We start from the raw sequence: 14,932 nt of genomic DNA on the forward strand, positions 1-14,932 counted from the left end.
CCAAAATTCCGCTGCTAAGAAAGCTAGAGTGAAACCCATAAATCTAGTAAAAGTTATTTAAAGCTAACAAGTTTTTAGTATTTTTTTCCCCCCAATTCAACAATGAACAATGATCCTTATGAAAAGCATGTCTCATAATGCCAGAACGTGCATGTTTTTAAGCTAATCAAGACTTTAAACATCAAAATTCAACAGCACACACATACAGGTCAATGAAAACATGTACGCAAGTTGTTTTAAAACAAGTGAACTAAAAAAAGCATAAATAAAAGATGAATGTAATGCTTTGATTAGCAAAAAATTTAGTAGCAAAATACTGCAGTGGTACAATTACATGTTTAAGTAAATCAGTACTATAAAACACTTCACTTCTGAAGACTTTGACATCTGAAGATTGCTAGCATGCAAAAGTTGCTGGTCTAAACGTGGGATTTGGGAGCGGAAAGAACTCCACTAGTGACTGAGCTTTCACAGCAGCCTGCGAGCCACGACCTGCAGTCACCAGGTCCACCCTGTGGAAGGTGACAGAAGTATGTCACCCAAGGACCACACAGCACACCCCATCCACGGCCGAAAATCCAGCCTCACCCCTGCCTGTGAATGACGTGGCCATTTTAACAAAGCCTCGAGACCCTTGATGACAAGTTTCATATGTCACTCTGATCTAGTCCTCAAGTCAGGATTTAACAGAACTATGTACCATTATTTTTAGAAATACTAAAAATATACGTATTTCCCAGATTTAACACCGCCTTAGAAGAACGCGTTAGGAACAGTTACGTATGCTGATACCTTTAAAGCATTACAGAAAATATCTTCCTCGCATATACAAGACAAAACTGCAGTGCTAATATGCTTGTCAAATAAGCCACCTTACAACATTCAGAAAAAAACCCTCACAATCTACAGTGCATTTTTGAAAGGTCACTAATGTCCAAGACTCAGGATATAGTCTAGCTAATACTGTACTAGCAATTCATATATCATACAATAAAGAACAAAGCTTTCAAACTGGACTGCCATACTAAGCTTTGAAGGCAAAGAAACATGGGAGGGCAAGAAAGGCTGCTCTATTTCATCACAAGCAAATAATTGCTGCTTTCCAGTGAACATGATGTATCACTTCTTAAAACAAGTCACAAAAGAAGGAAAAAGAAGGAAACAAAATGTGTGTCAGGTGCTGGAAGTCTAAAAGACAGTGCTAAGGAAGTATCCCATAGGTGCCATAGGTATATAAAATAAAAATTACATTTACGGATTGGCTGGAAGCCTGCTTTAGTCTTATCGAAGGAGATGCCACAATAAAAACCATACACATACATCACATTTGCATGTCAGAAAAAGCATGCTAAGATTGTTTCATCTTAGGGGGGGCAATGTACATGAGCCCAAGGCACCTGGAGACCTCACCAGAAAGGATCAGAAGGAACTCAAGCTTGAACCTCTTCCAACCACAGTCGTGACGTAGAGCTCAAGTAATACGCTGTTGTAACTGGAGAAAGCTGGTTAGCTTACCTGTAACTTATATTTTCTAAATATAATACTCTCAATAAAGTAGCATTTGATCAATAATCCAGACTGTATCTAGCACCTTGTTTTCCTATTTTGCTGGGACAGAATCTTTTTCAATAGAAGGAAAGGATTCTATAATAAAAACCCCACTATCATTAGTTCAAACCTTATTTTTAAGCATGTGTTTCTCTCTAGAAATTAGTGCAATTTAGCCTTACCAAACAACCACAAAGTTGTTTTTTTGGTTTTTTTTAAGTCAGATTGATGGGACAAAGTACAGCATTATACTTCCAGGCGGACTATCACTAATTTTCCCATAATTAATCCAAACCACACAGTGAGGGCCTACTGTGAGAACTGCAACTCCCTTCTTGATAAGCCATTGGAAATGAAACTTAATCTGTCCCATTCCTTTGAGGCAGAGACAAGGCTCTTCCCTTTTTATTCAGTGACCTTTTCTGATCAATGCTACCCATTTTTTTTTGGTTTAGCCCAGAGTGCATACTCTCGCATAAGATTCATTTTTGCAAGGGAAAAAAATGAAACCAAGAGAAGAAAAACAGGAAATGGGACAGCCAAATGTAGGACCTGATAAACTACTTTGGCGGAACAAAGAACACTAAAGTTTTGCTTTTTTCAAATAAACAAAAATTTCATAAAAGAAAATCACTAGACTAAAACTTATTGCTCAGAACTAGACACCAGATGTCAACTACATATTACAAAGTTCTGCAGAGTTAACAGAAAATGATAATGCATCACAAAATGTATATTGGTCCTTATTTTATCAATTCCATTTTATTTATAACACTTCATAATATATCAGTAGATATAACGTGTTCTCTAAAAGTTACAAAGGTGTGGTAACACCTCGATACAGCACTTGTCAGTTAAACTTTCATGAGAGCAGGAAAGCCAACCATGTGTGTGCTAAGTACAAAGTATGAGCACTGGTAGAGTTCTAGTACAGAGTAACAGTCCAAAGCAATAATGTGCACAACATCACTACTGCAGTCATGGGTCATAACTAGAAAACAAAATTGTTATTACAAACAGAGAAATATGATTTGAAACTTGGCCTGGGAGACTGGATGAATAGAAAGGGCTGTAAGGCCAAGCAAGTGCTTTTACTTCGGAAATTCTGGCAACAGTATTCAGAAAAAGCCATACCATTTATTGATTATTTTTTTTATATATCCTTCCAGGCAATAAAGCTCTTTCTTCCATGCACTGCAACAGAAATACAAAACAAAAAAAAAGGGGGGGGGGAACAGAGTTCGAACTACTATGAGATTAGGAGACCAAAGCAGCAAAAGCAAACTGGTTAGTTCAGATTACTTGCAAAATGGAAGGAAAATAAGTAGCACTGCAGTAGTTGAACACGAACCAGTTAAGAATATTTTGTGCTTCCTGCTTGTCATCAGCTTTATTTTGCAAAGCATTTTCCACTGGAAATGAAATAATCCTGATAATCTGAAAGATGGATCATTTTTTTTGTTTATGAATATTTAGGGTGTGCTGCTGGGATGCTTTCTGAGTTCGCATTGCTTTACCTTTTAAGCAAGCACAAAACTATTTCAAAGCTTGACAGACTGCTCTTAACATCAGGTTTTCTCACCAAGTACTGTCACATGCTCTAAACGAGCTTCCCAACCCAAATTCAAAGCAGCTGTTACCACAATCTCCCTCCATGATGGCTGAACAAATAGTACATCCCTTAAAACATTTCAGATTGTAAGAACAGAAGAGTTCAGCTGTTCTGCTGTGACTGTAATACAGCCTGTCTTCATGAAACAGCTGACACTTCTCCAACATCCAAGAAGTTCAGTGCTCAACCTTAAAGAATCTTTACTGAAATGGAGAATGCCAAACGAAGATGACTGGACTACTACTGCAGAATTTTTTTACCCTTGAAATCTCTCAAGATGTTTACTGTGAAGCCAAGATCTACTTTGAAAGAACCTAAAGTTGCCCTGATTTAAAAACCAAACATAAGCCTTCCTCCCTCACATCTACAAACATACACAAGCCAAGTGCAGAAAAGAAAATCATCATTAGAGTTTATATGAGCTACAAACAAGTAAAACTATTTGCTCCTTAATTAGTGCAAAAATTGCATTTTGATTCTCCACTTTAGAGGAACAGTCAAGTCCCAAATATATGACTACTTATATCAGACGACCTGCAGTGCTGACAAACTGAAATACCTTCTTTTATGCAAAGTTAAACTATAAAGTCAACCAGCACTTGATAATTTATATTCCATCTTCTCACAATCTGGCTTTAGGATGATCTTCATCATAGCTTTAAAGTAGCTATTTTCAATAAATACATTCCAAACACACATGAATTTAAACTGAAAACTACATCTGGCCCTTGATATGTCTTGAAGTACCTGTAAGGACCTATTCCAAATAACCGGTCAGAGGACTACTTTTTCCTCTATGGATCCCCTCCTGTTGGAGTTTCTAGAAAGGCTCTGTAGAATGATGTTACTTTCAGTGCTGATCTAGACACTAGATTTAGAAATTCATTCACTTGGAGAGTCATCTACAACAGATTCCTCTCAGTATTTCACATCCAAATGTACACCTGACAGTCATGTCTTGTGTCCATTTAGACTTTTTTCCTCATACTTCAGAGGGAAAAAAACGTGAACAGCAAGCTGAAAAACCAGCACCATCACTGTGTTAGTTACAGCAAAATATGCCAGGAGGAAAAATAAAATACTTATTTTTTCCCTGTCCAAACTGGATCCAACTTAGAACAAGAAAAAACCACATATTTTGAGGAGGCATCACCTATGTCTGTTTACTGCCTCTCCGATGAAGACAGCTGACGGAGCAAATCGTTTTAGTGCTTCCTGGTCTGCTCCAGCATTAAGTCAATTGGGTGAGCAGCGAAGTTCCAGCCAAGGCAGCGAACCGTTGTGCTGCAGCGGACCGGCATCAGTCGCAGAATCTGCTAAGACAATTGTCTGCAGAGGCAAGCTATAATAAGAGTTATAATTCTAACCATACCCACAGAAGGACATCTGACACCACTACAAGACAAAAATCCTAAATTATAATGTACACCCTCAAAAAATATCAGCAAAACCAACTTGCTACCTTCTGCTGACCACAGCCAACTACAAAAGGCTTTATAGTTACTGGAAAATAAAAAATTCTATCTTGGTGCTCTCCTCAGAAATAAGCATCAAGACAGAACAAACGAACCATCGAATCTCCCTGCTGCTGCAGAAAATAAAGAAAAAAATGCCAGAAGCCAATAGACTTACACAGGCAAAAGGTTCACTCAGTTTGTGTTGTACCATCTTCCTTCCTATACATCTATAAACTAAGGTAAGCTTCCTTGGCCAAGAAGATCTTTTCTTTCCCATACTTTTCACCCCCAAACAAAATAAATACATAAATAAATGATACAGGGGAAGAGAGCTGAGAGCTTGGGAGGCTTGAGGACGCCTCATACAAAAACACAACTGTAGAACATTTTACTTGACCTCACTTTCCTGGGGCACACACAAGGCAAAGAAACTACACATGCATTTAAGGAAAACTGCAGGTTCCTAAGTCACTCTTACTGAGGTCTATAACAGAATATGCTGTAGACAAATAATTGTGCAGTAATTGCAAATAGCAAATGTATCAAAGAGCTCTGTCTTCTCTGTGTATTCAAATATGTTGCTTTGCAAAGCCTTTAACAAACAATAATGTAATGCTGATATAGTCACAGTCTTCGGAATGACAAATAACTGTAAAGGGAAAAACCTTCTCAGATCCATATTCTCTGTACAGATGTACTTTGATCACTGTTTGATTAAACTGAAAAACATGTCGTCCCCCCTCAGAAAAGTTTATGAAGCACAGATTATATCAACATCATCCTAGGTACATTTCATTTTGTAGTCTAATAATGCTCCAAGTAAGAAATCCCTGTAAAAAGCCTACCAGTCAGTACCTGAGCTCAGAGGAAAATTGGACTGATGTTGTAAAATGTTTCTATTATCAGTTTGTACTCTTTGTCCTAACTACGTTGGAAATGACCCAAACAGGGCATTTTGTTTTCAAATTTAGCATAAGCAAATTTGTAAGTTATCATAATATAAATTGCTTGCTTCCAAAAAAAATCTGGGCACTTCTCTGTTCTCTCATATTGATCCTTCTTATTAAAGGACATAAAGTCAGGCAGTATGCTAATAGAGCACTGCTATATACTCCAACATGATTTAAGATGTACTGCTACACAAAGTCCAGAAAAACTCTTACACACCAAATGTTATGTGCTCAGTATGGATCCCTTCTCTACTTCAATTAAAAAAACAAAAAAACAAAAAACCAAGCCAATAATTTTGGCTGGAACATCCAGGCTTCTCCTCAAGTCTTCTAGAAGTACCAAAATATATTTGAACTTCAGGTAAATGGGTAAAAGGCACCTTGTTTGTGACTTATCAAACCTACTGCAAACATCTCAGGACCTCTGTTTACATTCAACACTACTGATTGCTGAAAACGTCCACAAGAAGAAGACACAAATATCCCACATGGTTTAGTAAAATGAGGAAAGTGTCCCTTAAAATGAGTGGAAGATGCCACTCAAAGTTCCCAGCAGTCTAAGTAATGTACTGCAAATAAGAAAAAAACATGCAAATAGCTAATCCTGAATATTTACATAATCAATGCTATAACCATGGACAAGTAGGTGAGACAATAAGTCTGACAGACCCAATAACTAATATCATCAAGCCATAAAACCGGGGAGGTAATTGTGAGATACCTCCATGAACGTGGGTGGAGGATGCTACTCTAGAAATTCCCATTTAGCACTTCAGTGGGAATCCCCCAAAGGGAAGTTCACTAAGTGACACACCAGTGTCGTCTTTTTTGAAACCAATCACAAACAGGGAAAAGATAAATATCACAGTGAAGGCTGCAGGAGATCAAGATGTATAAAGCAAAGGCAATTACACAAATTGTTGATCTTGTTTTTACAGATTTCAGGAAAGGCAATCCAAGTCATTTCAAGCAGAAATTACATTGACAGCAGGTTTTGAAAGGCAGTCCATCATTCACCCATAGCAAGTGCTTCTGCTGACACTGTACTTTGAGCCACAACTGAAGCCCAGTAGGAACTTCTGACAAGGTAGAAGGCAGGCAGGGGGGAACATTGAAAACCATCTTTTTGTAGGAAATAGTAATTGTACTTTCAAATACTCCTCATTTTTTCTTTAAATTGTGGTTATTATGTATTGGAAAAACATTTATATTAACCAATTGAAGAAAGCTATTTAGCACATTTGCAAATCAAAGGGAAAAAAGACTTGTAAATTAAACCATCATTTAGTTTGAAATGTTGTCACATTCCAGAATTTTAAAATACTAAGAAACTATTCAAAGATTTTAATTAATTTCCACTTAGTTTATATAAAATATCATGTACTATAAAGCAAACTGATTACAAAAAAGCAAAACGACACTAAATTGTTCCCTGTTTTTATTATAGTTATATTTTTTGTCATTTCACTTACCCATGCTTCGCGCCATATATCTCCTTTTCTTTTCCTTTGCCCTTCTCTTTTATTTTTTCTTTCTCTCTGCCTTTACGTCGCTCTCTTTCACGAGACCCGCTATGAGTTCTCCTATGACTGGATCTTTCACTACTTCGACTATAAGAACGTTGACGAGGTCTTGATCGTGATCTACACAAAATCCATAGTATTAAAATGTAGCAGTCATACATTTTTCACTGTCACTGTATGTTAGATGTTATACAGTCACACTATTTTAAACACATTTTCAAATGATTTAGCAATTTAATACTTTTAAACAAAAACCTGCCAATTTACCGAAAGAAAAGTGAAAAAGAAAGCATTGCTTCTACTCTGAAGGAAGAATGCAGAACAAATTAAACCACACTACATAGTATTCACCCATTAACAAAGTAATCTGGTATTACCAAAGTAACCTTTGGAGCTACTGAAGAAGGAAAGGAAGGAATTTCTTTTTTCTTGAGCATTAAACTTTAAATTCTTATGTTCTGATCAATTTAGCTTGTATTTACATATTAAATACATTATTACTACTAATGATGATGTTCCAATAAAACCCAGAAAAAAAAAAATAGAAGTGACATGTCGAAACCCCCATCTTTAGCCTGCAGAGCTGACACTTGCACGCAGCTTCTCAATATCAAATTCAGATTTGAAACACACTTTGCAGAAAACCTATAAGTAGGCCAACCCTACCAGCCCAATAATGCAGGAAACTGCATACAGGTGCAAGGGTTTGTGCACATATTTCGTTCTTGGTTACAAGTTCCTACAAGGCTAGAGGATACTCTGTTCTCAATCATGTCATCATTCCTCTGTAATAAATGTATGAAAAAAGATCAAGAAGTAGTACAATATGACCATTTCTATACATATCCAAAAAATCCTTTTCATTATTCCTGAATTTCTTTTAGATTATTTTCTAAATTTTAATTTATCATGAATCAATACCTCTTTTCTATGGTAGATGAGTAGCTATAGACAATGAATATTTAAGAAAACAGCAATTCAAGTTTGCTTAAGTTTCTATTACAACGTACATCTTCATAAAAGTTCTGATGGCACCTCACTGAAAACTTTCATTAAGTACTGAGAGGGCTGGGGGGGGAATGGCATTTTTTAAAACAGTATAAAAAGATTTATTTAGCACCTCTTGGAGTGCAAAACTCCAAAGGCCTTTAAAAGCAAAATCACATACAAAAGATCACTCAATTTAAAAGGCAACAACTGTTTAATAAAACTCAACAATAGAATAAGCAAAAGAAAATACTACATCCAGATGAAGCTATAAATTACATTTCGGAAGAATGTTGTTATTGAGTCTGGAATTTGTCCAGCATACTGGGTTAACATACCTATTCTTGCCATTGAGCCTTTCAGACTAGCACTAGAGGTCAGAACCTCAGTTTTACGTTTCATTCAGCAGATGGCATCTCTTGCAACACAATATCTCCTATTATCGGTCACACTATTAGCACTAATACAATAGATCAAATTACCTCTTAAGTGGCATATTATGAACTATAGAACATTTTCTGTCTCAAAGTGGATTTTTATTATGTCATCACAAATTAAAAAGCATCCATTTATTCTTTAGTCCTCAGGTAGAGGAAGTTTTGACCCATAAGAGTATTCTGGATATTAGATCTATTTTTTGGTTGGCACAAAGACACTGGCTTTACAAGCATCACAATGAGGCAGGCACAGATTTACAGACCACTGCCCTACGGACATTCACTATTCAAAGGTAACCATGATTTCTGAGAACTCTGCAGGTAAGATGCAAAGTCAGAAACAGTAAAAAAACACAAACAAACAAACAAACAGCCCTGTAGCAACCCAAATCACCTTCACTTGATGCAAGGCCTCTTCTTACTTAAGGGTGTAGTCCTTCAAACAGAAATAACTGAGGAATCTAAAATATTTATTGCTAGAGAGCTTACTTTCTCAGCTCAAATTTGAACTTGATTTCACATCTACCTTTCACAGGTGCAAATTCAGTTCAGATTAGCTGGATGCTCAAATCCCAGATTTCTGTTCGCTCACATGTCTAAGTAGAACAAATGGCAGGTATAATTTATATACAGAAAACCACCTTTTAAAAATTAAAAGTAGACTTGCTGCATCAAATTTGTAATAATGTCCTTATAACAGCATTGACAAGCTGATTAACATTTTCTTTACAGAAGCTGTCACTGTTCTGTCATTTGCAATCTTTTGCACCCATAAAATTCGTTAGCCTCAAGTGATCCCTAATCATTGTTTATCCTTTGGGTTTTACAATTATAGAAAAGAGCTGATACAGCTTGTGTTCCCTGTCCCAGTCACGCAGGTGAGGCAGGCAGATGACTATCGACGGGATATTACAGTGAAGATCTTAACAAAAATGTTAAGTTCTAGTCCACAGAAGCCATCTCTGCAGGACACATTAGTTCAGTCAATCCTTCAATTATCAGAACAGTTGATCTGGGCTGTAGATCAGCCCAGAGCACAGATGCAGACAATCCAGAATTGGCTTCATGCAGAGACAACTTCAGTTTGGTCAGACTTGTTAGCTCAGATAACAAGTCAGCACAGGCAGAAGGGTCTCGGGGCAGTTCAGGTGTGAAGTCTGGCTGCCTCCATGGGCTGCCGACCCCCAGCCTAACCCAAACTGCCTGCGATGCCTTATTTTAGGGGTTCTATAGAGGGAACAGTGCAGAAAAAAAGTTGCAAAGTAGATCTAGTGTATTCTGCGGCACCTGAATCAACTCGCTCCCTCTCCTAGACATTTGCTCTCCGGTAGCCGAGATGTACGCAGGGTTTCTTTGCTCGGTACAGGACAGAGCAGCCAAGACGGGAGCGCAGAGGGATGCGGACAGGCACACCCTAACACAGCCACTGATGTAGCACCACGTAAACACCAGCCACGCTGACCTGGGATGGATCCGCACCGAGACGTAGCCTGACCTCCTCCAAAGATGAGTCTTCCTGGGTCTTCCATCATTGTACAAAGTTTTTTGCAAATATTTAATTTTTCATTATTTTCCCTTCATGCTCCAGAGCTACAGCCTTCCCAAATAAAACCAACTCTACCTTCTAAGTTCATTGTATTTACTTACACTGATTACAAACAGCATTTATAAAGCACAGATAAAGCAACATAACTCCAAAAATACAGAAAGATGTACTAAACCCCGTTGTGAACAGGGGTAAAGCAAGTAAGGAAAACTGAGGCAAAGAAAAAAGGAACAGTCTAACATTATTGCTCCCTTCAATTCCTGAATGCTAGTGAAACTTAGATTCTGTTAATCATTTTTAAATTAGGGTAACTACTGTGTTTCTAATGTTGTACAGCAACGATTACTTTTGAAAAAGCTTATCTTGTATTAATCTTTCTCCTTCGCAATGCATCCACAGTCACAGTAACAGAAGACTATTAGAAAAACCACAACACGTAGTTTTGTTAAGAAATTTAACAAATTAACAAATTTAAGCTGAGTCTCAACTCTTGTTTAAGACTTCTGCTAGTCTGAAAAGAAAAAAAACCTTAGGGACTTCTCACACAAGTAAACAGGCATGAAAATTTTAAAATATAACTGCATAACTATCTAAGTAGCAGCTTAGCATATTATGAGTTAAGATGCATCATGTAGTTTTACCACATTTTGATGAAACAAAGGAAGCACAGAGAATAAAAGACAACTGACATAAGATGGCAAAAATAACAATCTTTGCAGTATAATTCTCTAGAACAATTTCATCTTACAGGATAACATAAGTTCTGCCAGCATTACTTCTAAAACTGAAGCAGAATTAACAGGAAGCCAGCAATAAACCATGTGAGAACTGCTGAGCTTAAGCAGGTAAGACCACTGTCATCTTGATCTCTGCTAGCGTGTGCACTCTTAAGAGAGCTCTCAGTTTCTATGAAGTGCCATAGGAAATGATGATTTGCTATGATTGAAGCAAAAGCCATATTTATACTGATATACTGAGTGAATGCTGCATCACTTCCAGAATCCATGAAACTGCACCTCTTTAGGCCATGAAAATGGACAAGCACTGAAATGTATAGGGACTCTGCAGTGCCAGTCTCACAGGGACAAGGGGGAACTGCAAAACATCTAGGAAATAAAAAGGCAATGGGTTTTGCCTACAAACAGGTTTTCCCTGCATTCGTCAAAAAACAAAATATGAGCTAAGGCTTCTTTCTCCCCAAACTGAAAAGCTTAAGGAAAGGACTGATGAAAAGAATAAGCAAAGAAGAAACTCACTTTATCTTTTAAAAAAAGGCATGAGATGTAATCTTCGGGGGGGGGGGGGGGATCAAGCATTTTAAACAGAACAAAAATGAGACTATTGATTCAACAAAGTTAAGAAAACTTAAATAAATGAAGCTAAAGAGATTAGATGCATAGCAAGAAGGAAGCAAAAGGTATGCAACCCCGTATAGCGAGAAGCCAAAACTACATATGCAGAAAGCAAAGAAATTAAACAAAAACATTTAAAAAACACAAAGAAAGAAAAGCAGTTTCAGTTCCCATATATTCCCTGCAGACCAAAGGCCACCAATTTTTTCTGTGCACTGATACTGCCAATAGGCAAGGCCAATTTGCAAGCTCATACTGTATATATACCAGCCATGGAAAAGTTCTTAATCTGGCCCGTGGCAGCACATAACCTCACTGCTTACATAATCCAGAACTGTTTAAGTGTAAAATAATCATAGATTAGGTCCAGCCAAACTACTTCTATGCTTTTAGTCATATGACTATCAAAAGCCTGGTCTATTTATCCAGGCCTGGTCTCTACTTGGATAAAATTCCTGCAGAGAACAGTATTTCTTGGGTAGAAATGGTTTGAAGGATAGAGTTGAAACCCTTCTTTTTCACCTAAATCCTAAAAGCAAGGACCATCCCTTGTTACCATTACATCTAACATATACACACAAAAGGATGAATCCCTGAATTTTGGAAAAAAATAACATTTTAATACATTCTGATTAAACTAAAACTCTCCCACAAAGTATGCAAAAGGATGTGCTATGTTTGTTTACAGGCAGATGTTACACTTTTCCTGGGGTTTATTGGTAAGTACTCCCAAAACAAACTGCCACCTAAATCTTCCCTCCTACACACAACTGTTCTAAGGCCCCCACCAATATTTAAAACCTGCCTAATTTCCTCCAGCTCTGAGGGAAGCTCCAATCTCTCTTACATCCCAGGCTAATTAAACCCACCTGTTAATACAGTTCAAGACTAATTCTGCAACACCAAACACAAGCTTCAACAAACCAGGTGACAAGAGGACTATTCAATGAAGCCAGGATTCCCCATTTAGCTTGGTCTTCCCTGAAACCACTGCGTAATAGTTAAGTGACTGTACAAACAGATACCATCCTGCAGACATCAGGATAGAATTAAGACAATATTTAAAAGCAAGTCTGGAATGTTGTAAGCTTTAAGTCTTTGATTTTGCAATCCAAATAGCTTTCTCTACTTAATTTCTATGCTGTTTCTTCCCCCCCTCTCTCTTCCTGTTAAAGAAAGAGGTAACATTCAATCTCTAACAGCCACTTTTCTGTGGCAACTGCAGAATTTGAACAATGAAACCTCAGAAATTTAGGTCATGCTTTGACAACTTCAGGTAAGGCTACTGACCTCCCTCTAGTACAACAAGGCTGCAGGTAATTAAAAAATTAAGATCAAAACCAACAAGAAAAGTGACCCTTCATATTGCCTAAAATCCTCTCCGTATTTAGTAGTGTCGTCCCCCAGCAGCGCAGGCAAGGTTCGCGGGGCAGAGCCTCTCGGTATCGGCAGACGAGCAAGGACTAACCTCAGACCAGAGGGCCATTATCAGCACCTTCACAGTGCCAGGCTTAAGCGCGCTGAAAAGCTGCACGTAATGCCACAGAACTTCATTTTACAGTGTGTTACCATTTTAATAAGACAGCTGTCTTTTTAGTTCACGTATAAGCCCCAAATCATAAAATACCTGTTTTAAGAACGCTTCATGCAAACTTCCATAAGGCCTATATTAAATCCAAAATAGGCTCTTGACAGTGGAAGATAATTTCATAAAGTGAAAATTCAAGTATACTAAATTTGCTACTCAGTGTGTAACAAGCTGCGGTACATTTCCATTTGTCGCACAAACGAATTCACCTGTGTGTCACTATGAATTACCATTGAAATATCTTGTGCTATATACCAAACAGGAAATAAAGACATAACTTTATGAAATGGAGCTATGAGAAGTCATCTGTGCCAAGAATTCATCAGTAAACAAAAACAAAAAGTCCACAGATCAAGCAGAGAATAAAGGTTTTCTATTTTACTACTGTTGAAGAATAAAAACAATCCCGATTATTGATATTAAAGCAAGCCCCAAAGTGTTCAAATTATAGAACTACTGGAGGGGGAAAGAAAAAAAAAATCATCGAGCTGGAGAGTAGACTGCCAGCATGCACACCCCCTTCCCCCCAAACCAACACACACAAAACACCCACCCACCATGCCAAAGGTTAAGTCATTTAGTCAAGTTCAAAGATCTTCAAAGAGTTCTTAGATCCAGATAAGCCCATATGTTACCAAAATTCTGTGAAAAGCTATTACTTTCCAATCTGCTTTTCATGTCTAAGTTACAGAACACACAGATGCTTGGCATCACTCAGTATCCCTAAATTCTCACACCAGATAATCAAGGCTCACCAATAACTTTCCTATCTAAAATCCTAAGAAATGTCTTTATTCCATCAACACTTAGTCCACTTGTAAAAATTGAAAGTATCCATAAAAGCCCATTCAGTTGCTGCACAATAAGTGTTAATTTGCTAATTTCTTCACAGGTAATCAATTAAAATGTAAAATATTGGATAAAATTAGTTGCACTAAATTTAACAGCTGCTCCATAAGCATAATTAGTTTCACAAGGGCCATATGTATTCTGAACAGAGACAGAGTTGAAACAAATAAGCAGATTTTAAAACAAGTTTGAGGAAATCTGCATTTAATTAGCAGGTGGGCACTACAACTGCATAATGTTTTTATACATTTATATTTATGAAGTGACAGAAGATCTAAAGGCTTTTTAAAATGGCGTTTATTGTTTGAATGGGAACTGTTTTGCTGCATGCTAAAGTGATTTAAATCCTTATAGCTCTGCTTTGAAAAAATCATAAATGGTGAAAGAAAACATGTGGAAAACTGTAAAACTAGAAAGAATTTGCGACAAAAAGCAGATACACATACCATAACCAAAAGGAAACTACACTTAATTAAATGTACACTACATCTGGAATATCAGCCTAATAAAATGTGAAACTATTAATTTTCATTGTTCTAAAGGAAATGAGGTCAGTGTCGTTTAGTATTTCCCCAATTATATTGCACTAAAGCATTGAACTGTATCTTATAGGTACAAGCTAATCTTTTCAAAACACTACAATTTGAAAACAGTCACTGAGGTAGACTTTTTTAAATGGAAAGAGGAATTAGAGCACAAAACCAAGACAGCTCAAACAGAGTAAAACAAGCGCTCCTTCAGTGAAGGTAAATTCTTGAAAAATAAGCTATTTTGTTGGCAAACAGCAACCACCACTCAAAGGAAAGTTTCTGAGATGTCGAGTTCTTCCCTGGCATTCTTCTAAGTATCTCTCAGCTGATACAATTCTTATTAGATTATTATGAGCTCAATAGCCACAAACAAACCCCAACAAATTCATGCCTCTAACACTTCAGCAATAAATCAAAAGTCTGGGAAACAACAACGAAACACAACTGCATTGCATCAAACCTGGATATTCATATTGGTAATAAAGACATAGTGCAAACACACAACTAATTGCAGCAGAATGACATGTTCTCTTTCAAAGCGTATTAAGAGCAA

The 14,932-nt window shown here is 37.2% G+C and overlaps 1 protein-coding gene across 2 annotated transcripts in view; it reads right to left on the reverse strand.

Annotated features, from left to right (window-relative positions):
• Positions 1-14,932, reverse strand: part of RSRC1 (arginine and serine rich coiled-coil 1) — a 172,685-nt gene that overhangs the window by 129,540 nt on the left and 28,213 nt on the right. The window contains exon 4 of one of the 2 annotated variants that reach the window (XM_069792858.1): positions 7,040-7,210. The exons of the other annotated variant lie outside the window; for it this stretch is intronic. Coding sequence (XP_069648959.1) covers positions 7,040-7,210 — 171 coding nt within the window. The remainder of the gene's footprint in view (positions 1-7,039; positions 7,211-14,932) is intronic. 2 annotated transcript variants of the gene reach the window in all.

Source organism: Haliaeetus albicilla, chromosome 9 (genome assembly GCF_947461875.1).
Source record: "Haliaeetus albicilla chromosome 9, bHalAlb1.1, whole genome shotgun sequence".
In the NCBI taxonomy this organism is placed as follows: domain Eukaryota; kingdom Metazoa; phylum Chordata; class Aves; order Accipitriformes; family Accipitridae; genus Haliaeetus; species Haliaeetus albicilla.